Source organism: Theropithecus gelada, chromosome 8 (assembly GCF_003255815.1).
Source record: "Theropithecus gelada isolate Dixy chromosome 8, Tgel_1.0, whole genome shotgun sequence".
Lineage (NCBI taxonomy): Eukaryota > Metazoa > Chordata > Mammalia > Primates > Cercopithecidae > Theropithecus > Theropithecus gelada.
In genome coordinates, this window is record NC_037676.1 from 18014421 (window position 1) to 18038593 (window position 24173).

At 43.8% G+C, this 24173-nt stretch overlaps 1 protein-coding gene across 19 annotated transcripts in view; it reads right to left on the minus strand.

Annotated features, from left to right (window-relative positions):
- The window catches only part of CSGALNACT1 (chondroitin sulfate N-acetylgalactosaminyltransferase 1), a 360064-nt gene that overhangs the window by 36893 nt on the left and 298998 nt on the right, over positions 1-24173 (minus strand). For all 19 annotated transcript variants that reach the window (XR_003120809.1, XM_025394203.1, XM_025394219.1 and 16 more), the window contains 2 exons: positions 14476-14692; positions 164-265 (listed from right to left, as the gene is read on the minus strand). Coding sequence is in view for 18 of the 19 variants with exons in the window: in XM_025394203.1 (XP_025249988.1) it covers positions 164-265; positions 14476-14692 (319 nt within the window). In the remaining variant the exon portion in view is untranslated. The remainder of the gene's footprint in view (positions 1-163; positions 266-14475; positions 14693-24173) is intronic.

The window sequence follows — 24173 nt, forward strand, 5'->3', positions numbered from 1 at the left end:
GAAGAGGAGTGCAGACTTTTCCCTGCACACAGCCAGCAATCCATCCATCCCAGGTCACCCACAGTGTAAAGGAAAATAAAACTAAGCAGAAGTTTCGGCCTTGGATGTGTGCTCCTGAGCTCAGTTACCAGGACTCCTTATGACGGCTCCGTGTTGTACTCACTTGGAAGTGTTTTCAAGTATTCCTTTGACTTCATTTATTTCTTCTTTCCCAAAGTAAACAACAGTGAGATGGACTCTCCCATCCTGCTCAATGCACATCTCCCTGGAAAACAAAACACATGCATGTCTGGTGCCTGTTTTCACATTGACAGGCACGGCACAAACAAATACCTTTTCGTCAAGTACAAAAGGGTCTTGAAGGAAACTAGGTAAACTTCAAGAAGAGCAGAGATGGGAATCCAGGACCTTTCTGACTGGCCATTCCGTAAGGAAAAAGACCAAAAGGGAGAGGTAAGAAAGATGAGAATTCCACATGGAAGAAATAGGGAAGATGATACTGACCCAGGCAAGACACATGCAGGGCTCACTGTGGTCACAGGCTTGGTTCTGAGAATTCTGTTTCTTTCTGGTGGAAGAAAGAGCTACCTCAGCAACCCAGAGCAATGGCAGAGGTTTAAAAGCAGACAAAGGATAGAGAACAGAGGCCTAGGATGTAACGACATGTTTCAACACCAGGAGCTCCCACTTAGCCACAGTCCCTGCAGACTCAGTCATCACCAACCAACAATGAAATCCTCTTTATATAAAATATCCCTTTCACAAACTTCGTAGACAATACCTTAACTTCCTCCGCCAGGGTAGAATAAAGGCACATACAAGGCCAAGTGCCAGAAAAGCTGCTTGCAATTTGTGCATGCAGTGGGAAAATTCCATCCTAGAATCCGGAGAGGGTCACCCGCTAAGTATGAAGAATAAGCATTCTCATTTTTCTAATAACATCTTTGCTGTCTCCCTCTCTGGTATTTTTAAATCCATTCAAAGCACTTCCTGTTTTTAAGCAGTAAGACAGATGCATTGGATCTTTACTCTCTGTGACTAGGTGAGGTGCCTTAAAAAAGGCAAAGTAGGCGGGGCACGGTGGCTCACACCTGTAATCCCGCACTTTGGGAGGCTGAGGCGGGCGGATCACGAGGTCAGGAGATCGAGACCATCCTGGCTAACACGGTGAAACCCCATCTCTACTAAAAATACAAAAAAATTAGCCGGGCGTGGTGCCGGGCGCCTGTAGTCCCAGCTACTTGGGAGGCTGAGGCAGGAGAATGGCGTGAACCCAGGAGGCGGAGCTTGCAGTGAACCAAGATTGCGCCACTGCACTCCAGCCTGGGTGACACAGCTAGACTCCGTCTCAAAAAAAAAAAAAAAAAAAAAGGCAAAGTAGAATTTGTTGTGAGGTCTACCTCCAAGGTTGCGTTCCATTCATTCGTGTACTCTTTTCCTTCATTCATTCAACGAACACTTGGTGACAACACATCATGGGCCAGATACTCTACCAGTGGGTCTTAAGAAATGAGTAAGACATGTCTGCTCTTAAGTTCTCTATGTACTGTGTAAAACGAACACTCTCTGTAATATAACAAACAAGTGCTTTAGAAGAATATGAGTCTCGTACTGTGAAAAACCATGGCTGGCTGGCTGAACGATCTTTGTTTCGCTCTAAACAATTCTCAGTAGACTCCATCCACTGGAAAGGTGTGTGTGAGAAAGAGCGTGTACGTGAGTGACTATGTCCATATGTTTTTGGTTTGGAGGCAAAAGTTTAAAAAGTAAAGTAGGCCAGGCATGGTGGCTCATGCCTGTAATCCCAGCACTTTGGAGGCAAAAGTTTAAAAAGTAAAGTAGGCCGGGCGTGGTGGCTCACGCCTGTAATCCCAGCACTTTGAGAGGCCGAGGCAGGAGGATCACTTGAGGTCAGGAGTTAAAGACCACCCTAGTCAACATGGTGAAACCCTGTATCTATTAAAAATACAAAAATCAGTCAGGCATGGTGGTGCAGGCCTGTAATACCAACTACTTGGGAGGTTGAGGCAGGAGAATCACTCAAACCTGGGAGCCAGAGGTTGTAGTGAGCTGAGATGGTGCCGGTGCACTCCGGCCTGGGCAACAGAGTAAGACTCCATCTCAAAAACAGTAACTAACTAACTAACTAACTAACTAAATAAATAAGTAAAATGCATGAGAATGGAGGAGAATTGTATTCGTTGTGTATTCAAATTCCTGGCTTTGCACTGTTATTCATACCCGGACACATGGTGCCTGGCTGCCTCGGGCAGACTTACATGCCTCTGATATCACTTCTCTATAAACACCTTGGTAACACTGTCTATGGAGCCTTTGCCATGAATCTCAGGAAACTCCAACCTCCTAAGATCCCTCTGGGGAGCTCATCATTTTCCCATGGTCTCTGTGCATGAGCTCCCCATTCCCACTGGGTCATTCTTCTGCCTGAACCTGGAAGCCTGAAAATTCTTTGATTGATTGATTGACTGAGACAGGGTCCCACTCTGTCACCCAGGCACTGGTGCTATCTTGGCTCACCACAACCTTAACCTCCCAGGTTCAAGTGATTCTCCCACCCGAGCCTCCGGAGTACCTGGGACCACAAGTGTGCGCCACTATGCCCAGCTAATTTTTGTATTTTCAGTGGAGACAGGGTTTCACCATGTTGGCCAGGCTGGTCTCGAACTCCTGACCTCGGGTGATCCCCTCGCCTTGGCCTCCCAAAGTGCTGGAATTAAAGGTGTGAGGCGCCATGCTTGGCCTTAATATTCTGTTTCTATTCCACAAAAACTCTTCTTAGGATGTTTTTTCTTAAAACAAACAAAAAAACCCATAAACCAGTTCTTCCCCTAGATATTGTAACAAGAGGCTACGGAGAGTACAGAGGCTAATTAAGATATATTTCCTATCACAAAACATGTATCACAGTCACTTAGACACCTATATTTCTGTTTCCCAAGAGGCCAAAAGCCCTTCATGGTCTTTGAGTTCTATTATTGATCTGCATGCCTGCCCTGTGGAGGGAGGTACGTGGCCATTGTTCGCAGTCTTAGCATACAGGCGAGGGAAGGAGTTCCAGTGACCTGACAGAGCTATGGAGGCAGCCAGGCATGAAAACCAGGTTTCCTAAGCACCTGCCTGGCAGTCATCTCCCCAGGTCACCTGGACTGCATGAGGGATGTGCCTGTTAAGTCTGACAGCTTTGGACTCACTGTCTAGGACCCCACTACAAAGCTGGGGGTCTGGTATGGCCAGGTGGAAGGGAAAAGCCACAAGAAAACTCCAAATGTAAATGGGCTGTGGGGAAGGACTGTTCAACCTGAGTTTCTGATGGGAACCAGCCAGATAGAATGGGCAGATCTGATGGACTGGTGACGGGCTGATCTGAGGCCTGATTTGAGGAGGGGTTGTACCCTTAGGGTGATAACTCATCCTAAGGGAGGCTTTTTCAACCTCTGCACTGCTAACAGTTTAGACCCGCTAATGCTTTATTGTGGGAGGCGCCATGATGTGCACCGTAGGATGTGTGGCAGCATCCTTGTCCTCCAGCAACTGGATGCCAGGAGCACCCACCTATCCCATATCTGACAACCAAACAGGTCTCCAGACCTTGCCAGATGTCCCAGAGCAGGGGGAGGTGGGTATACAAAATCACCTTGGTTCTCAATCACTGTCTTGAGGGAGAAACAGGCTCAGTAAAAACAACTGACTTGTCAGAGGGGCAGTGTGCTTGTCAAAGTGATGCACATCTCTGGGGTGGGTCCGGTTCTCCAGCGAGCTCTTGTGGACTCACCTGTGAGTCCTAGAGAGACAGAGCTACAAAAACCACTGGAAGGCTTTCTTCACAGCAAACAAAATTTGAGGGTACTGGGAGCTCAAGCCAGGACTTTTGGGGAATGTAATGGTGTTACTGTGATAGAGATCGTGGTGGGTATGGTAGCAGCAGCAGCTCCATGCCATTACGGAGTGATAGCCCCTCTGGCTGTTGTCAGAAGCATGGGTGTGCTTCATACAACTGATGCTTGTGCAGCCAGTGGAGGTTGAATTTAACATCTGCACATGTGTGAGTTATCACTGAGGATACCTAGAAAGACTGAGAGGGCCAGAGAAGGTTGGAAATCTTGCCAGAGTAGATAAGAGAAAGAGAGGGGGAAACTTGTGTTTCTTGCAGTTAAGGATACCTGTCTTTATACCTCATAATTACGTGGTCTAGGGAATCATGGATTCAATAACACACACTTACTGGGCACCTTTGCGTGCAATGAATTATCCTAACTGGAGGAAGAGTTACAAAGGATGACCATGTATGGTCTTTGTAGTGGAACCAATCATCCAGGTTTTCCTGAAATTTTCCAGATTTTAGCAATGAAAATCCTGTATCCTAGAAAACTTCTCAGTCCCAAGCCAGTTGGGACAACTGGTCACCCTCCCTACTGCAGGAACTTTATAGTTTTTTTTGGAAGCAACAGACAACTAAAGAACTAAAATACAATGCAGGATGCAATAACCACGGTAACAGACGTAAAATGAGCTAAAAGGCTGAGAGGAGAGTATGGTTATTTCCACTGGGTGCCAGGAAAAGGGGCACTGAGGAGAAGGGGGATTCAGGCTGAGCCTTGACAGGTGAGTAGCCACCACGCACATGCACAAGGGCAGAGGCAAGGCTTTGACAGCTGAGAAAGGCATAGATGCAAGGAAATCACCTCACTATTCTTTCCTAAGTCAATTTTCTACTCAAATGTTCAGGTATGTGATGAACATCTATTTAGGCTTTAAGCAGTGTCCCATGCAAATGAAATGACATGTAAGAGACCTGATGTTCCCACTGTAGTCTTCCATGGTTACAAGAAGAAATTCCTTGGCACAAAGAAATTGGAAATAAGGAAGAGAGTTAGTCGGGCTAACTAAAATCTGGCTTTAAAATCAGCATTCTTCCTTTGGTTTAGAGGTTCATCTCCCCTCCCCTGTGTCAAGATAAATTTATTGATATATAATTATTCTATTCCATCATTTGAGTAGTCCAATCAGTGTTAAGAAATGAGTAAATTTTGACTCTCAATCAAGCAATTTGGACCTATTTTCCTGACTGTCCATTTCAAAACAGAAAATGAGATCATTTGCCATTTGGTCATTTTTTACTCTTGGCTAGATAGATGTTCCTACATAACCCCTGGCTCAAGTGAAATAAAAACCAATTTCTATTAAGTCCCCAAAGAGAAACCTTTATCCAAATACAATGAATGATATAGATTAGTATCTCTCAAACACATTAACCATCCAACTTTCTTGGTGCAGCTCTGGTGTACAAATAGTGAAATGGCCTATGGGAGAGGTAGAGGGGCTTGGGGAAGGCAGGAGGATTAGACTATGCAAAATATATCATTTTCCTGTTGGGGAACACAAAGAAACTGGGAATCTCTATCATGATCCAACATTTGATGACCTGAGGCCTTTCTGTCACATAAACCAGCCTAGCTTTAACATGCCAGGCTCATTTCAATTTCCAAGATTCTATACTTATTGCTTTAAAATAATTTTCCTGAGATTTTCAGAACCATCTTAATGGTTCTAGGCCAAAAAAATGAATAAAAGAGAACTGCTAAAGAAAATTCAAGTACAAGATTTCCTTGATACTATATTAAAATATCATAAATGTTAGAAAGAGAACATTAAGACAAAAATTACCAGTCAAGTCTGAGAAGGAATATAGCAACATGAAAAAGGGTTCTCAGTCCAGCTGGAAGCAGTCAAAATAAAAAATCAAGTAAACTTGGAATTGAGAAAGATTTTTTTTAAAGCAAAGTGAAGAATATTTTCCATAAAAATTCTGCCTTTTTCCCATCAGAGAGGCTCAGAGATAAAGACCAAAGAAAATCTATAGCTTTGTTATTATGAGGTTCTTCCTGCTATCACAAGCAAAATAAACAATGAAGTAACCAGCTGGCTTAAAATCTAGAATACGGAAGGTAAGAGAAACAAAGCAGCCAAAAACCAAATTTGAGAATAGTTTCAACAGCAAAATGGGGTGGAAGACGAAAGAAGAAAGAGGGGGAAGAGGGAGAGGAAGGGGAGGAAGGGGAGGATGAGGAGGAGAGGGAAGGGGGGAGGAAGGGGAGGAGGGGGAGGGAGGGAGAGGAGGAGGAGGGGGAAGAGGGGGAGGAGGAGGCAGAAGAGGAATGGAAAGGGGAGGAAGGGGGAGGGGGAAGAAGAGGGGTGGGAGGAAGAGGGGAGGGGGAAGAAGAGGGGGAGGAGGAGGAAGAGGGGGAGGAGGAGGAAGAGGGGAGGAGGAGGAAGAGGGGAGGAGAGGGAGGGGGAGAAGGAGGAGAAGGAGAAGAAGAGGAAGATGAAGCAGGTTTAAGCCAATATGCGACTGGACAAAAACGAAACAGAAAAACAGCAGGAGCTACATTTAAACCAAGCTTTCCCTGGTGAGCTCCCTCTGTTCCCAGCCACAGGTAGAGTCTGCAGAGACCCAAGAGAGGCGGAGAGGAGGGGCATCAAGGGGTGAAGAAACTGCACGTGAAGCCTGTGAGGGTCCCACATTAGCCAGGACAATGACGGCAGGAGAGGAGAAGCCTGCCACAGTTCCAGGCATCTGATTTCCATAAATAAAAATGAAGTCATTTGCAGGTACAGTGTCTCACACCTGGAATCCCAAAACTCTGGGAGGCTGAGGCAGGCTGTAAAGTGATCTTTACAGAGGATCACTTGAGGTCAGGAGTTTGAAGCCAGCCTGGGCAACATAGCAAGACTTTGTCTCTACGAAAAATCCGGATGGATGCGGTGGCCTGCATCTCTAGTCCCAGCTACTCAGGAGTCTGAGGTGGGAGGATCACTGGAGGCCAGGAGTTTGAGGCTGCAGTGAGCCATGATCGCACCACTGTACACCAGCTTGGGCTACTGAGCTTTTTTAGAGACCCTGTCTCTAAAAAAACCACAAAAACCAAATGGACTCACACAGCACATACATAGCCCCACAGCACCAAGAACAGAGTGGTCTATATTGCTATTGAAGGGTGCAGTGGGACTTTTATTCTGAGAGATGACAATACTCAAGCTTTAGCGTCAAGTTTTAGCATCATGATTTCTTGTAAATTCGAGGAGTATCATTTATTTGGTGGTTCAGTGCCTCTTAAATGAAGGCCCTTAGGGTCTGGGTGCTAGGAGAAAACTCATCTCACCCAGTGGATGATAGACTTCTCTTCACTAAATATGAACAGCTGGAGGACTCTGGCCTTTATTTTACCCCTTTCTCCTTGCCTTTTGGGACATTCTGAAACCTAGTGTTTTTGACAGGTTGTAACTTTCTATTAGTCCCAATTTTTAGGTGGACCTGTCCCTCTTCCCATATTGTTATTGAGTCCTTGTTCATTGAACTTGATAAAAATTGTTTTACTAAACTTGTATTTTTTAAAACACAAATAATTTTTGAGAGTAGTTAAGATGACTATAATGACAAGAAACAATAATGACAATAAATAACTTAGTCCACACACTCTGCGCACCAAGGAATCTATTTCATCCCCAGGGACCGCCCCAAGCATTGTTCTAGAGCACAAAGATGTGGCCTTTGCTTCCTTGCAGATTATACCCGTGCCTGGCCAGCACCCCGGGTGAGCCATTTTCTGCAGACCTAGCCTTCCCCAGAACCACTTTGTGCCTCGTGACCAAGGCTGCTCTTTCTTGGGAATTCCAGGTTCCACATCTCTTCCTTCTGTCCAAGAAGACATATTTATTATAAGTTTAAGCCATGCAAGTCTTTTCTAGGTGAGTAATTAACAAATGGATGCTGACGCGCAATAACCTACTACTGGTAATAATCTGCATAGAACTGCAAGGGGCTGGGGCCCATCTGGACCAAGACTTTGCTTTTACAGAAGATACTAAAGCTGAGATATATGAAGCAACACGTAAAAGATTCCTCAACGAACTGTATGAGAGCAAAGGGTGCTGATATTTTAAAGGTGATGCATGGGAAGGACAATGCTTTAAATACATTAATCTCAAACAGCAATCACTGCAAACTGTGTGCCAAAAATAGTTGAAAATGGCAACAATTTTGCCACCAATAAATGACCAATGAGGGAGACATAATCTTCTGCTGTGAACTTCAACAGACTGGAGGCCAAGGAAAGAAATGGAAGGTTCTACATTAACTCCCTGTGGCTCCTGGCCCCACTGGCCATCTCCAGAAGGGAAGCTAGTTGGTGAGAAAACAGAGGAGACACAGGTCCAGGCGTGAGAAGGCAACCTGTGGGACCTACGGAAGACACAGGAGACCTTGGCTTCCACCTAGGACCTTGGCACCAACAGCAGGAAGAGCCACAGGGGGCCATTTTGGTCTTTCTACAAATTGTAATGAAAGTGGAGAGGGAAGGTAGTTGCATTCCAATCACTTGCGAACTAAGCTTGTGAACTAACCCCAGCAAAAAAAAAAAAAAAAAAGGAGTGGGGAAGGGGAGACTTGACGTAAGCAAAGGAAAAAAGTTAATCACATGTAGTCAAGATATTTTATCAGAACAGTTAGAGGAGAAGGGATTAGAAACACTGAGAGCTGACGACATATATGCATCTCCCCCACAACCCACAGAACCATTAGAAACAGAGCCAAAACTTTCCTTTTTCCTCTTTTTGACTAGTAGGCATAGAAAGAGCTGTTGAAGACGAGCCAGTGAGCTGGAGACGTGAATAAGTGGTGCCGACTCTTTGTGATGTCCCAGGCCTCAGCCCTTATGTGAAGGCATTCTGAGAGCCAAATATGATACATCTACCCTTTGGGAAAACAATTAATTCCTCCTACACCAGGTGAGCCTGGTAAAACTCACGTATCCATCCCAGGGCTCAGAGGAGCCAGAAGAACAGGGAATTTCAACAAAGGCAGTACAAAGCCCCTGGGGGTTCTTCCTCTTCTACATCCAGCTTTTATACTACAAATAAAGTGAACAGAGAAATACCCTGTCCTCAAAATACCCACAATTCTCAGTCAAGATGAGGAGAGAGCCAAGGAGAATCCACCCATACTATGTTCGAGCAAACAGAAGGCTGGGTAGTCCCCTGCACACGATGAGAAAAGATAAAAAAGAAACCATAGCAACCACATCCCAAGAATCAGAACAAAATTAAAAGAAAAAGTTAAGAAACAGCATGCAAAGCAAAAGAAAAAAATGAGTGTGAAAGAAAATGTAACTCAAACAGAAGAAAATTTCTTAGAAATGTTTCACTTTATTGACAAAAATATGAATTTAATTTTTAAAAAGTCCAATGAGAAAACAATAAAAACAACAGAATAACGTCAGCAGGCACACTGTGTGCTCAGAAAATAAATCAACAGCCAAAATGCACAGAAGTAATACATTAGAAACAGCAAGGTACATAATAGATATGTTAGAAAATCAAATTACTGACACAATAAAGATTTAAGTGAAAGCAGATAAAAGACTAAGGCATTAAAAAAAAACACAAATGCTAATAAATGGAGAAGACGTGTAAAATATATAATTGTGTCCATGAAACAGAGAATCCAATAAATGAAGCAAACAGAAGAACTCAAAAATAAAGCATCCAAAAATTTTCCTGAAAGAACCCACAAAGCAAAAAAGGAAACTGTACTACAGGAAAATCAGTTAAAGAACGACAGACATTGGCCAGGCGTGGTAGCTCACACTTATAATCTCAGCATTTTGGGAGGCCGAGGTGGGCAGATCCCCTGAGGTCAGGAGTTCAAGACCAGCCTGGTGAACATGGTGAAACCCTATCTCTACTAAAAGTACCAAAAGCAGGTGGGCATGGTGGCATGCACCTGTAGTCCCAGCTACTCGGGAGATTAAGGCATGGGAAGCACTTGAACCTAGGAGGCAGAGGTTGCAGTGAGCCAAGACTGTGCCACTGCACTCCAGTCTGGGTGACAGAGTGAGACTCCTCCATCAAGGAAGGAAGGAAGGAAAGCAAGGAAAGCAACGGGGAAGGGGGAAGGGAGGGGGGAGGGGAAAGGAAAGGAAAGGACAATAGATACTGAGGTGAGACATACCCTGAATAAGTGAAAGTAATTAAAGACTAATTAAGGAATTCTTCAGGCATTCTGGCAAAAGCCATTTACAAGAGAGACAAAATAAAGTGGTCTTACACTTCACCAGATCATTCAACGCCAGAATATCTACAAAGTCCTGAGGAAGGAAAGTGTATCCCACGAATTTTAAGCCCAGCTAAGCTGTTTGTACACGATAATGACAACAAGTAGATACTCCATTCTCAAACACTTGTGACCTTTCTTGAAAACCTTTCTTGACCATACAATATAGCCAGCTAAGAACTCATGAATGGAAAGTTATTGGAAAAGGACTGCTGATGAATACACGAAATCCACTTAAATCCAGATCTAGAACTGTAGAAACTGTAGTTATAAAGCAGAAAGTAAAGGCTGTAACCCTGTCAAGGTCAAAGTAATAGATTGCAGCCAAGCACGGCGGCTCATGCCTGTAATCACAGCGCTTTGGGAGGCCGAGGTGGGCAGATCACTTGAGGTCAGGAGTTTGAGATCAGCTTGACCAACATGGTGAAACTCAGTCTCTACTAAAAATACAAAAATTGGCCGGGTGTGGTGGTGCATGCCTGTAATCCCAGCTACTGAGGAGGCTGAGGCAGGAGAATCACTTGAACCTGGGAGGCGGAGGCTGTGGTGAGCCAAGGCTGTGCCACTGCACTCCAGCCTGGGTGACTGTGAGACTCTGTCTCAAAATAAATACATAAATGATTGCTAACAAAATCAGAAGATGAGACACAGAAGGCAGAAAGTATAGCTGTGCTGATTTCCTTTTGTACTGCAATTTTCAATCAAGTTACAAAATGTAATAAAAAAATGATAATTCCAATCATTTTTTTGTTTCGCAAAAATCACTTTTTAACTTCCGCGGGATCTCTTGGGAACTAAAGTCTCTTACAGTGAAGAGACATTTTCTTAAAGTTCAGCAAATCCTTTATCATACTTCCAGTTTTCTTCTATAAATTTAAGCAAGATACATTTTAAGTCTATAAGTAGAAATAGAATGTATAGTATATCTCATGTTGCACTGACTTATTCCCAGCTGGCAAGCAATTCTTCTGTCTGCAGCTATGCAAAGAAAATTGCCCAGAATGATGTTCAACTAATGTTAATAATGGTTAATTCTGGGAGGTGAGACCTGGAGTGACTTTTTAAATAATTTATTCCTTGTGCTGTTCTACACTGCTTAAACATCTTATAATAGCCAAGTATTACCTTTTACAAACTAAAAAGTCATGTTTAAATTATAAAAGCCAAAAATAATCTTTCACTGAATCTTTAAACAAAATATAAAACATATGGTAGCTATATAAATATTTAGAAAACAGAGAAAAAAAAAGAAATACAGATCGCTTCCAGTGTCATCTTCAGTGTCAACCGCAGTTCAGTCTCCAGTCCGGGGACGGAAAGGACTTTATAAAGACAACATCCAATATTTTTAAAGTAGCCCTTTATATTTTCTCCCAGTAATTTTATGGTCATGTTAATTGCATTTAAATATTTAATTGAATGGAGTTTACTTTGCTTTTTGGTGTGAAGTAAGAATCACATTTGTTTCTGCTATGTTTGGCTAGTTGTCCTGACACCATGCCCTGAATAACCTCTTCTTTGGGTTTGAAATGCCATCTTTAATAAGGTCTTATGAAGAATTAAATACCCGCAGGTATTTACCCTCTCACATCCCAGTTTTTCAGAGACCTCAACACACTCAGAAATGCCCTGTGAAGTAAACTCCCTACTCAGCCTCCTGCTCCAGTGTCAGCTGTCCTGGGCAGCTTCTCTTTGTGTCCCATTGTCCCCTGTCTGTATCTCTGCCACAGCACCTGGTTCTGTATTTGCAGCTTCTGCTACTCGTGAAAGTAGGCACTGCATCTTGAATTCATCTTCTGATCCTTCGCATCTGGTGTCTAGCACATGCAAAAGTCTCTCAAAACATCCTCTCCAAGTCACAAGTTTTCTGCCACCCATCCCTTCCGACCTACACGAGCAAGGGACATCCAAATAGTAAAAGTCCATGGGGTGAGCTGAGATGAATTGACTCAAGGCAAACTGCCCCAGGATGTTTGTTCTTTTAAAACATACACTGGAATCACGTTTCATTTCACCCACTCCATTTTGGAGGCTTGTAAGCTACTCATTTGACTCTTCTCAATGACACTTCCCCTCCTGTTTTTTTTCCTATTGTTAATTCCTTAAAATTCTCATAACACTAAGGAAATAGTTGTTCATATATGCCCAAGAGAATCCTGCTATTTCAGGCCCCAGGAGTTCTACAGGGAGGACTTGTCCTTTCACCGAGCAGATACTTCCTTAGTGTAAGCACCACCTCGGCAAGCCTAACGTGTCCAAGGACTCAGACAATCAAAGCTCAGGACCCTGAACCCAGTAAGACATAGGCAGCTTCTTCGCCAAAGGAACTTGCTACAACCTAGTCCTAGAAATGGGCATTCTAGCTGCTGACAGTAATGATTTCACTTAATGCCTAATGCAAACCACATTCAGGTTCCACAACTGCATTCAGAACGCTGCAGGTTCAGTTATTCTGGAGATGTAATGTTTAATCAACCAGTGGCACTGTGCCATTCCAAAGGGAAGGCCTACGGAGAAAGAGAGCAAAAACACGAAAAGTAGGTTCGAAAGAAGCCAAAACTATAAAAACACTCACTTCAGGACTGGAGCGAGAGGAACACTGCAAACAATTACGTGATCATGCACAAAGGAGTATTCCACAAACTGGGAAAAGATTAATCAACGAGCCCACCCTACCTTGGATTACATCATGGCTAAAGGCAGGTTCCAGCTAATAAAAAAAGTTCACAAACTAAGGAATATGAAAAAGCTAAGGGAATTGAGAACTGCTATACCTTGGAAAGATGAGACCAGGGGAGTTGTGATGACCACCTTCAAAAATACTTGAAAGCTTACGATGTTTAAAAAGAAACAGACTTGTTCAATCCTCCAGAGGCTAGAACTAGACCCATCAGGCAGTAGAGACATGGAAGCTGACTTCAGATACAAACAATAAAGAACTTTCCATCCAGAGATGGTCAACAAAGCAGCAGCTTGACTAGCAATGTGGGCAGCTTCCTGGTGCACACACGCATTGCCTAGAGAACCCTATGTCAGAGACAGAGTCTGAATTAAGGGAAGATTAGACCAGATGACCTCAAAAGTCTCTTCCAAGACTATTTGATTCTGATCTTCAAAAAACTTAGCTATAAGTGAGTTACCCTTTAAATTAAAATAGGGTATGCTCACGAACCAGAATTTTGAAAGGTATCAACCACACCCTTATACTGAACATTACGCCTTTTAATAATGTAAATTTACAAAGATTAAAAATCAAGCCTGGGTACGGTGGCTCGCGCCTGTAATCCCAGCATTTTGAGAGGCCAAGGTGGGCGGATCACTTGAGACCAGGAGTTCAAGACCAGCCTGGCCAAAATGGCGAAACCCCGTCTCTACTAAAAATGCAAAAATTAGCCGGGCATGGTAATGGGCACCTGAAATCCCAGCTACTTGGGAAGCTGAGGCAGGAGAATCGCCTGAACCTGGGAAGCGGAGGTTGAAGTGAGCAGAGTTCGTGCCACTGCACTCCAGCCTGGGTGAGAGTAAGACTCTGTCTCAAAAAAGAAATAAAAAATCAGCTTGATCTTTCAAGATTTATAATTAGACAGTAGGATTTTCTATGTTTAAAACAAGCTGGCGAAATAACTTAGCTGGTTATCCTCAGCCAATATGTGCATCTGAGCCATCACAGCTTCTAAGATCCAGCACCGCACAATCAAGGGCTTAAAGGCACACATGTAAAAACTTCATCAGCATGCCTGAAAAATGAAACCCCACTTACTTTCATTGAGTAGCTACAAAAATGTGGGCTTGAAACCTTCTTGGTATAATTCTACATTTAAGTCTAAGATGATGCAGGTTAGAATAAAAGACTGATTTGGATCCAATGCATTGCAGCCACCACTAGAACAGGACAGCAGGTGAAGGTAGCCTAGAGCCGATCAAGAATAGCTTCCAGTACTCGCCCACTGTTAACGTGGGCTCTGCCACTGCCACCTCCTCTCTGGTCCTCAAGCCTCAAGGTTGCTCACTTGCCTGTGAGTCTTAGTTCCTGCTATCCCCAAACCCGAGCCCATCCGCAAGTCAGAATGAACATAACAGGCATTCGGTCATTTTTGTAGATCCTGGCGAAAACCCAGCCCTTCCTGCTTTTCATTTCTGAAGGTCAATATGCTCGTAAGGCAGTTTTCTAATTGCTCTAGGGAAAGGCAAATACAAACGATAAACTTTATGTGGGGAAAATAGAGCTGAAGAAGAGAAAGGAGGCTTTGTACTCAGCAGGGGAAATGAAAGAGATGACGGGAAGTGATACCACTGTTCTAACACACACCATGCGGAGGAAGATAAACACGTGCAAACAAACCAACCTGAAATTCTGCATGAACTGCCGGAACTTGTCCACCCTTTTTGCTAGAGGCACGATAACATTGATAAGCGTGTTGGCCATGTTGAGCTTTTCTTTTTTTACTTTCATGATGGGGCCAAATGGTCGAAACAAGACGAGCCGTTTGAATTCGTGTTTGTGGTCCCCTTTGAAGGTGAGCTCGTACAATGTCCCTTTGTCCCTTTCTGTTCGGTAGATCCCTGTTAAGAGAAAAACAAGGAAAGATCGTTCTAAAAATTAACCTTGGCTGCTGAGTGTTTTTTAACCGAGATCTAGCACAGAATCCCTTTAAAAAGTGTTTAAGATGAAATCTCTCCAACAATTATTCAAAAATTCAAAATGCTCCCAATTAAAAAATAGCAAAAGAAGTCAAAATACCATGAATTTAAAAATCACAGTTATGAAGATTGCATAAAACCATGGGAAAAAGCTTGAAATGCTGGATACAAACTGTATTCGTAGGATACGGAGGCATTTGTAAAAGGATTTTTAGGAAATAGGCCAAAATAAGACTGACTATGATACAGAGCGGGATTATTTGTTTTTTCTTTTCTTCTAGTATCCAAATTTTCTGCAATACGATTTCAAGAATATTAAAATAATTATATTTAATTTTAAAAATGAGCATTTAAATTATCTCTTAGAAATTAAGCCTTTTCAGCCTGGGCACAGTGGCTCATGCCTATAATCCCAGTACTTTGAGAGGCTGAGGTGGGCATATCAACTGAGGTCAGGAGTCTGAGAACAGCCTGGTCAATATGGTGAAACCTCATCTCTACTAAAAATATATAAGTTAGTAGAGTGTCATGTTGCATGCCTGTAATCCTGGCTACTCAGGAGGCTGAGGCAGAAGAATTGCTTGAACTCAGGAGGCAGAGGTTGGAGTGAGCCAAGATTGTAGCACTTCACTCCAGCATGGGCAATAGAGCGAGACTCTGTCTCAAAAAAAAAAAGGAAAGAAATTATGTCCATTTCAGACGAACTGACCATAGTGAACTCTTTGGGACACCTGGGCTCAGGGCTGGTCACATGGGTTGTGGGGCCCTCTGGAAGCTTCTAGAAGCATTAAAATAGACAACACATAAAGTATTCAATACAGTGGTATGAATACATCATATTTAGTTTCACATCTTCCTTCCTATCTCTCAGCAGCATGGCTCAGGGAATCAGAGCACATACTATCAAGTCAAACTGCCTGGGTTCAAATCCTGGCCCCAGAGGTTTGCTTTGAAAAATTACTTCATGCTCCTGTACCTCATTTTCCCCACAGGTTACTGTGAGGAGCTCATGTTTTCAAATGTGAAAGAGGTTAGAACAGTACACGGCATGCAATAAACCCTCAATAAATGTTAGCTATCCTCACAACTCCCCTTTCTCTGAGAAGGTAGAGAAGCAGGAGAGAAGTCTGTGGATCTTTCAAACTTTGTCCCATCCCATGTTATTGTTGCTGAAACTCCACAGAGTGTCGCTTGTCAGGTGGAAGATATGAACCAGCATCTCAACTCCCCTCTCAGAACAAGCCTCCCTAGGGTCTAGGTGATAGAATTTCCCAATCTAAGGATCAGATGATTTCCCTGATGCTTAAAGATCCATTTCCTTCCAATATCTCTGGTATTAAGAGTATTTTCTCTACAGTCAGGAAACATACACACACACACACACGCACACATAACAAAGGTAAAATTCAACAAATCAGAAAAGCTTTTGGGTTATACAGTAGTCCCCTTTTTCTAGTTTCACTTTCTGCCATTTCAGTTACCTGAAGTACAATGCATTTTGAGAGTGAAAGAGAATCAGGGAGACACACACAGAGAGAGAGAAAGAGACCATGTTTACATACTTTTTATTACCAGATATTGTTATAATTATTCTCTTTTGTTATTGGTTATTGTTGTTAATCTCTTTCCAGGGGCGTAATTTATAAATTAAACATTATCCTAGGTATGTACGTATGGGGGAAAAACATACTATAGCTAGGGTTCAGGACTCTCTGTGCTTCTGGGCATCCGCTGGGGGTCTTGGACTGTATCCCCCAAGATGAGGGGGAACGTAGGTACCATGGATTCTATTCATGTCTCCTTAATCCCCACAGTAAACTGAGAATGCACCTACCAGTCACTGGCTACAGAAATAAATCTCCAGGGAGAAACCTGACAAGTGACACTGGAGTTTCACTTCCAGTGACACGGCAATGGAATACAGTTTGGAAGGTACATAAATAGATTTATCTCCTGCCTAGAGTCAGTTACAGCTTCTCAAGGTCTCTCACAAACCACTCCTTTTTTCTTCCTCACTCTACCTCTTCTTTTCTTTTGTGGGAACTACATGTCTTCCTCGCAAATGTTGCCAAGTTCTCTTCTCTGTTCTTTGCCTTCTAGGAGCTTTTCATCCTACAGCACTGGTTTTACAGCCCCTTTGATTGTGTTCAAAGACTGGATTTCTTTGAGGTGCCACAGAGAGGAGTGTGGTCCTGTGAGTTTTCAAGGTAGTCTTGTGTCTCCCTGCTGTCCTCACAGCCCCACCTGAAAACCCAAACGCACAGTTCCCCAGCAGTGAACACAGCTATTTAAAGGCCCAGACACAGAGGAATTACAAGGACTAAGTTCCCTTTGGAAGCCTTCACCAATGCGTTGAGTAAAAGAGTATCCTGCTTGACTGCCCTCAAAGTCTGGGAAGCTGAGAGTTTTGCTGAGCTCACGATGGAAAGGATTTCAAAGACCCAGAGGGGAAAGCCATGGAAGAAAAGAAGGTTCATTTCTTAGGAAGCTCAAAGGACTTATTTGAAAACGTTAAATGTTTCCCTTCAAAGTCTGTTCATTCCTTCAGGAATGTAGTACTTACTGAGGCAACAGGCACTTTTCCCAGCTCTGATGCTGTCGGGGATCACAAGGTGAACCAGCTCCCAGGGCCCAAATGAGGTGGGGCTGAGTCTGAAAGCAGCCACTTTCACCATGGAGGGCTTATCCACACAGCAGTCACATTCACCATGGGGGGCTTATCCGCACAGCAGTCACATTCACCATGGAGGGCGTATCAGCACAGCACCCACATTCACCATGGAGGGCGTATCCACACAGCAGCCACATTCACCATGGAGGGCGTTTCCGCATAGCAGCCACATTCACCATGGAGGGCATATCCACACAACAGTCACATTCACCATGGAGGGCGTATCCACAAAGCAGCCACATTCACCGTGGAGGGCGTATTCGCACAGCACCCACATTCACCATGGAGGGCGTACCCACACAGCAGCCACATTCACCATGGAGGGCGTACCCACACAGCAGCCACATTCACCATGGAGGGCGTATCAGCACAGCAGCCACATTCACCATGGAGGGTGTATCCACACAGCAGCCACATTCATCACGGACAGCGTATCTACACAGCAGCCACATTCACCATAGACAGCGTATCTGCACAGCACCCAAATTTGCCACGGAGGGCATATCCACACAGCACCCACATTCACCATGGAAGGCCTATCTACACAGCAGCCACATTCACCACGGACGACGTATCTGCACAGCAGCCACATTTGCCACAGATGACGTATCTGCACAGCAGCCACATTCACCACGGACGGCGTATCTACACAGCAGCCACATTTGCCACAGATAGTACCTGCACAGCAGCCACATTTGCCACAGATAGTACCTGCACAGCAGCCACATTTGTCATAGGCGGCGTATCTGCACAGCATCCACATTCACCACAGAGGGCCTATCTGCACAGGAGCCATATTCGCCACAGAGGCCATATGCGCACAGCTGAAACAGGCCTCCCGGTGTGGGTGGCTGTGTCTCGTCAAGTTTCTGTTATTCGTGTCAGCAGCGTAACTTCTCCACACAGTCATAAACACAGAAAATGCAGCTGACGGTTTAACATACAAATAAAAATGTATGCAGGCTGAGGAATGATTTTTTTTTTCCCAGTAAAGTCATTTTCTCAGAGGCAAGCTAAGAATCATTAACTTTTAAAAACCTAAATCCACAGAGTTGAAAATACAGATAGCAATACACCTAAACCTGTCTCAAGAGATGGACATCTATTTATGAAGAACCTAGAGAATGCAGTAATTCTTATTTATAACAACTCCTACGAATAGAGAATGCCAGCTGCCTTGGTGGTGCCTGCATCATCAGCCCAGGATGACAGAGATCACCAGCCATGGTCACTGGTTCCAGGTATGGCACACTGCCCATCAGGAAGGTCACAGCACCCAAGCTCACCCCATACACCATAATTTATGCCGCTTTCTATCTTTCGCATACCATGCCTTGCAGCAGTCATTATATCCATTTTTTAGCTGGGTTCTCTATACTCTGGTAATTATTTTAATTATATCTTATCAATCTGATTTGGGATCCCTTAATTTCATCTTTTTTTTTTTCAACTTTTAGGTTCCGAAGGAACATGTGTAGGTTACACAAGTAAACTGCATGTTGCAGGGGTTTAGTGTACAGATAATTTTGTCACCCAGGTAAACAGCATAGTACCCAATAGGTGGTTTTCCAATCCTTGCCCTCCTCCCACTCTCCACCCTGAAGTAGGCCCCAGTGTCTACTGTTCCCTTCATAGTGCCCATGTGTACTCAATATTTACCTCCCACTTATAAGTGAGAACATGCGTTATTTGGTTTCCAGTTTCTGCATTCACTTAGGATAATGGCCTCCAGCTGCATTCCTGTTACTTCAAAGGACATGATTTCATTCTTTTTTTATGGCTGTGTAGTATTCCATAGTATATACGTATCACATTTGCTTTATCCAGTCCGCAGCTGATGGGCATCTAGGTTGATTCTATGGCTTCGCTATTGTGAATAGTACAATTTCATCTATTTTAAATATATTATTTAAAACTCTCCTGCAACCTAAGTCCACCAAAAACCATACCCAGCCATCTACCCACCATGTCCACAGGCACACATTCCCATCCCTGCATAGAGCGAGCAGCATTCAGTTGGTCTTCTTTAAACACGAAGGACAACACCTGAAAAATTCCTTTTGCCTCCTGGAACTCTTTATTGGTGGAAACACAAAGGAACGGAGAGAACTTGGCGCGGAGGTGGGGTGGAGAAGGCTAAGTATTCCAAGGCAGGAATGGTTTTTCAGTCAGTAAGCTGACACATGCAAATGGCAAGCACAAAGCAAAGTAGCCCCACAAACACCTTCCTTGTCATCTTGTGTAGAACAGCATCATTTCATACACTATGCAAATTAAAGATCAAAATCTGGACTCTGGAGCTAGCTTAGATCTTTGTTTAAACACCCTACCTGGCACCTCTGTGTCCTTCCTCTCTTCCATAAATGCTAAGCTTTCTTTGAGTTTGGTGTAATTACTCCTTGTGCAAGCATCCTGATGCTAGTCTTTTCCTACTCAACGGGCCAGGATCTAAGACCCCCAACTAGGCAGGGACGTCTCCAGGTATGCAAGACAGAGATCTGTAGTCTATTCATGCAAATGTCTACTCCTTCAGCAGGCCAGGAGCTAACCGGGTGCAGACACCTCTCTGTACCCTGTCTTCAACTGAGGACCTTCACAAGGGACAAGAAAGGCACCACTCCTGACTCTCACATTCCCCGCCCCCACTGACATGCGTGTACGTGGGTTGTGACAGATGTCACACTACCGAGCCTACGCAGAATTTCTCTTCAAACTTCCTGCCTGCAAAACATTACATTCATTCTCAAGAGTCCCCTTCACCCACATTCATTCTCAGTCTCCACATTCATCCCTGCCTTCCCTACCTTCCTACATGGAGCCTTGGTCTCCCAGCTGGATAATGACAAGCATCTGCCAACCCATATCCTGGCCTCTGGGGCCCAGTTGGTCCCACACATATATCCTTTGGCCCTTATGTGTCCACAGCACCACTCAAACCCCAATCTCCCGAGCTCAAAGTTCTCGTCAGCGTCCCATACCACAGAATAAAGTACCAACACCACAGCCCGACCTTCAGGACGCTCCATACTCAGGCCCCCGCCTACTGTACCAGTTGCATGTCTTCTTCCTGCCTTTTGTAAAATCTGGGCACCAATCAAGGTGGTTTATATTGAGCACATGAAACTACTGATTCCAGGGGTCCCCAAGCCCCGGAACGGTACCAGTCCGTGGCCTGTTCGGAACCGTGCTGCACAGAAGGGGAGCAGCGGGTAAGTAGGCACGACTGCCTGAGCTCTGCCTTCTGTCAGAATTACATTCTCACCACCCCACGGTGAACCGCACATGCAAAGGATGTAGGGTGTGTGCTCCTTATGAGAACTGAAATAATGCCTGATGATCTGAGGTGGAACAATTTCATCCCAAAACCACTACCTTCCCCCTTGTTGTGGAATTGTCTTGCACCAAACTGGTCCCTGGTGCCAAAAACGTTAGGCTGACAACTTTCTCCAGTTGGAGAAACTGGAATCCTGTGCACTACTGGTGGGAAGCAACATGGTGTGGCCACTGTGGAACACAGTTTGGCACTCCCTCAAAAAGTTAAACATAGAGATACCATATGGATCAGCAATTCCATATATATCTAGGTCTATATCCCAAAGAATTAAAAACAGGGGTCCTAAAAGATACTTAGGCACTCATGATCAGAGCACCATTATTCACAAAAGCCAAAAGATAACAACAACTCACACCCCCATCAACAGATAAATGGATAAATAAAATGTGGTCCATCCATACAATGGAGTACCAGCTGCCTTAAAAAGGATGTACATTCTCATACATGCTAAAACATGGACGAATCTTGCAGACATTATGCTAAGTGAAATAAGCCAGGCACAAAAGGACAGATACTGTAAGATCCCGCTGATAGGAGGTGCTTAGAGTAGTAAAGTTCAGACACAGTGCAGAATAGAGGTTGCCAGGGGCTGGGGAAGTAGGGACTAGGGAGTTAGGGTCTAACGGGTACAGAGTTTCTGCCTGAGAAGATGAAAGTACTCTGAAGATGGATGGTGGTGATGGATGCGCAACAATGTGAATGTACTTAATGCCACTGAACTGTCCACTAAAAAATGGTTTAAATGATGAATGTTAAATGTATCGACCACCATAACTGCTGTCCTCTGAAAAAGTCTACCAGTTTCTCACAGACACAGCCCCTGCACAAGTCTATGCATCCACCTTCTCCTTTTAAATCTGATCCTTCTGCTCTGGGTAGATTCCCAGGACATTCTCAATGCAAAGCCAACTCTCTTCTTCAGGCACTTCTGTCTTAGAGCTTTAAACTCTCTTCCTAAACTATTGTTTTGGCACCCGACCACATGAAAACATCTTGGGCATCCGCCTGTCTAGGCTTACCATTTCACAGATGAGCAAAATGAGCCCCAGAGAAGATGTGATTCGCTTGTGTTAGCCTAACTGGTTAATGAAAGCCTGGAATAAACCTCCACTGAAGGATTTACTCCCTGGAGTCACTTTTCATATGCAAAAAAAGATAACTCAGCACATAGAAAAGAATCCAGATCATGAAAAGAGCATCCAAGAAGTCAGAATAAACAAGGTAAAGTCTGTAGCAAAACTCACTGTACCCAGAGACAACCCTGACACCTCCTCTTATAGATTTCCTTTAACCTTACCATAGAATTCTGACATTTGGTAAGTAACAGCCATCTGAAGTTCCAATCTCCAGCACACTGAAAAGGGTAAATTTTGAAAGGAGGGATTTTTAATGGAAAAAATATATATAGTCAACAAGAAAACAAAGACTATTTGGGAAAAGAAACCCTGTAACAGGCAGAAGTGCTGAGAATGGTAAATAGTGTCAAGCAACATCCTGACAGAAGGGAGAGGGCAAAATACTACTTTCTTTTAATTATCAATATCTGAAATCACTTAATCTACTTCATCTTAGCCAAAAGGTTGAGAAGCGATGATGATTTAATATAAAGAAAAAACACTTCACCCATGTAAATTGCCTTTGAAGACATCCCTGTAATAGCACAGATCTCTTTACACTGTTGTACCGTAAACACATACTCTGCTTACTCTATTCAAAAAAGGAACAGGTAAATGCTTAAGATTTTACTCTGAAATAGTATTTTTTAAAAAATATTTTGTTGTCTCACTTACCTAGAAAATTCTGCTCACATGGCATATTGCATTCCCAGACCACATGAGATAAATGAGACACTATTACAGTGCCATCACCTGCCAGCTCTGTTTTTACAGGTGAAGTAGTAAACTTATGACATTTGTGGAAGAGATGTCCTAAGACTGCTATAAATCCTATGCTCAGATGCTAGAAAGCAAATCACTCACCCCACGAAGTGCAATAAAAATTATCTACTTGGAGGCTGTCTTCATCTGTGGGGCAACAGAAATGTCCCTACTTTCCCCTGCATCACAGTTCACCTATGTTCAGTGGCTCTGGACTTGTCCTCACTGGTTTTATTTCTATTTCAACTGCCACTGAAAGTTTCTTTCACTTGATAAGAAATAGATGCAGTGACTGTTGGACTGGCTGAAAAAATTCATACATCACCTTTTCTTGTTCCTCTATACTGCATTTTTGCGTATTTGTTCATGTCATAGATGCAGGCAGACAAATCCACTATCTGGTTCCTAATCCATCAGAAATGTCTAAGAACTCACTCACTTAGAGTGCCTTCTTATTTCATCATTGGTACTAGCAGTTGACTTTTTTTTTTTTTTTTTTTGAGACAGAGTCTCACTCCACTCCTGGAGCGAGGCACCACTCCTGACTCAGACTGGAGTGCAGTGGCGCAATCTCAACTCACTGCAAGCTCCGACTCCCAGGTTCACACCATTCTCCTGCCTCAGCCTCCTGAGCAGCTGGGACTACAGGCGCCCAACACCATGCCCAGCTAATTTTTTGTATTTTTTTAGTAGAGATGGGGTTTCACCGTGTTTGCCAGGGTGATCTCGACCTCCTGACCTCGTGACCCACCCGCCTCGCCCTCCCAAAGTGCTGGGATTACAGGCATGAGCCACCTCGCATGGCTGGTACTAGCAGTTGACTTTCTTTTCAGAGTCCTTCTTCCCTTGCAGAGAACTGCAATGTATTTCTCACCTCATGAAGGCCACCAGGCATTCGATAATGAGTAGAAAATTAAGGCAGGTTAGGATTCCAGCACTGAAGTGGGTTGGGCTCCTCGACAGGTGGCCTGCCAGCCTCACGGAGTTCAAATGCAAATGACATGGTTAGTTTTATTTTTATTAATTTTTTCTTATGGCTAATATTAAGGATGGATTGTATTCTATATTAGAGATATAAACATGGTCCAGGCAGGGTGGCTCTTGCCTGCAATCCCAGAACTTTGGGAGGCCGAGGCAGGCGGATCACTTGAGCCCAGGAGTTCGAGACCAGCCTGGGCAACATGGTGAAATCCCGACTCCACAAAAAATACTAAAACTTAGCCAGGTGTGGTGGTATGCCCCTGTAGTCCCAGATACTCAGGAGGCTGAGTTAGGAGGATCACTTAAACCCAGGAGTTGGAGGCTGCAGTGAGCTGCCATCATGCTGCTGCACTCCAGCCTCAGCAACAGAGTGAAACCCTGTCTCATAAAATAAAAATAAAAGAGATGAACATGATAAAATCACTGTGTTTTCAGGATTCACATTCTAGAGAGAAAGACAGGTAAACAAAACAGGCATCAAGATGGTAATTGCTTAACAGAGTCTGCCCATGGTGTAAGGGAAAAAAAGGAAGGCGTCTC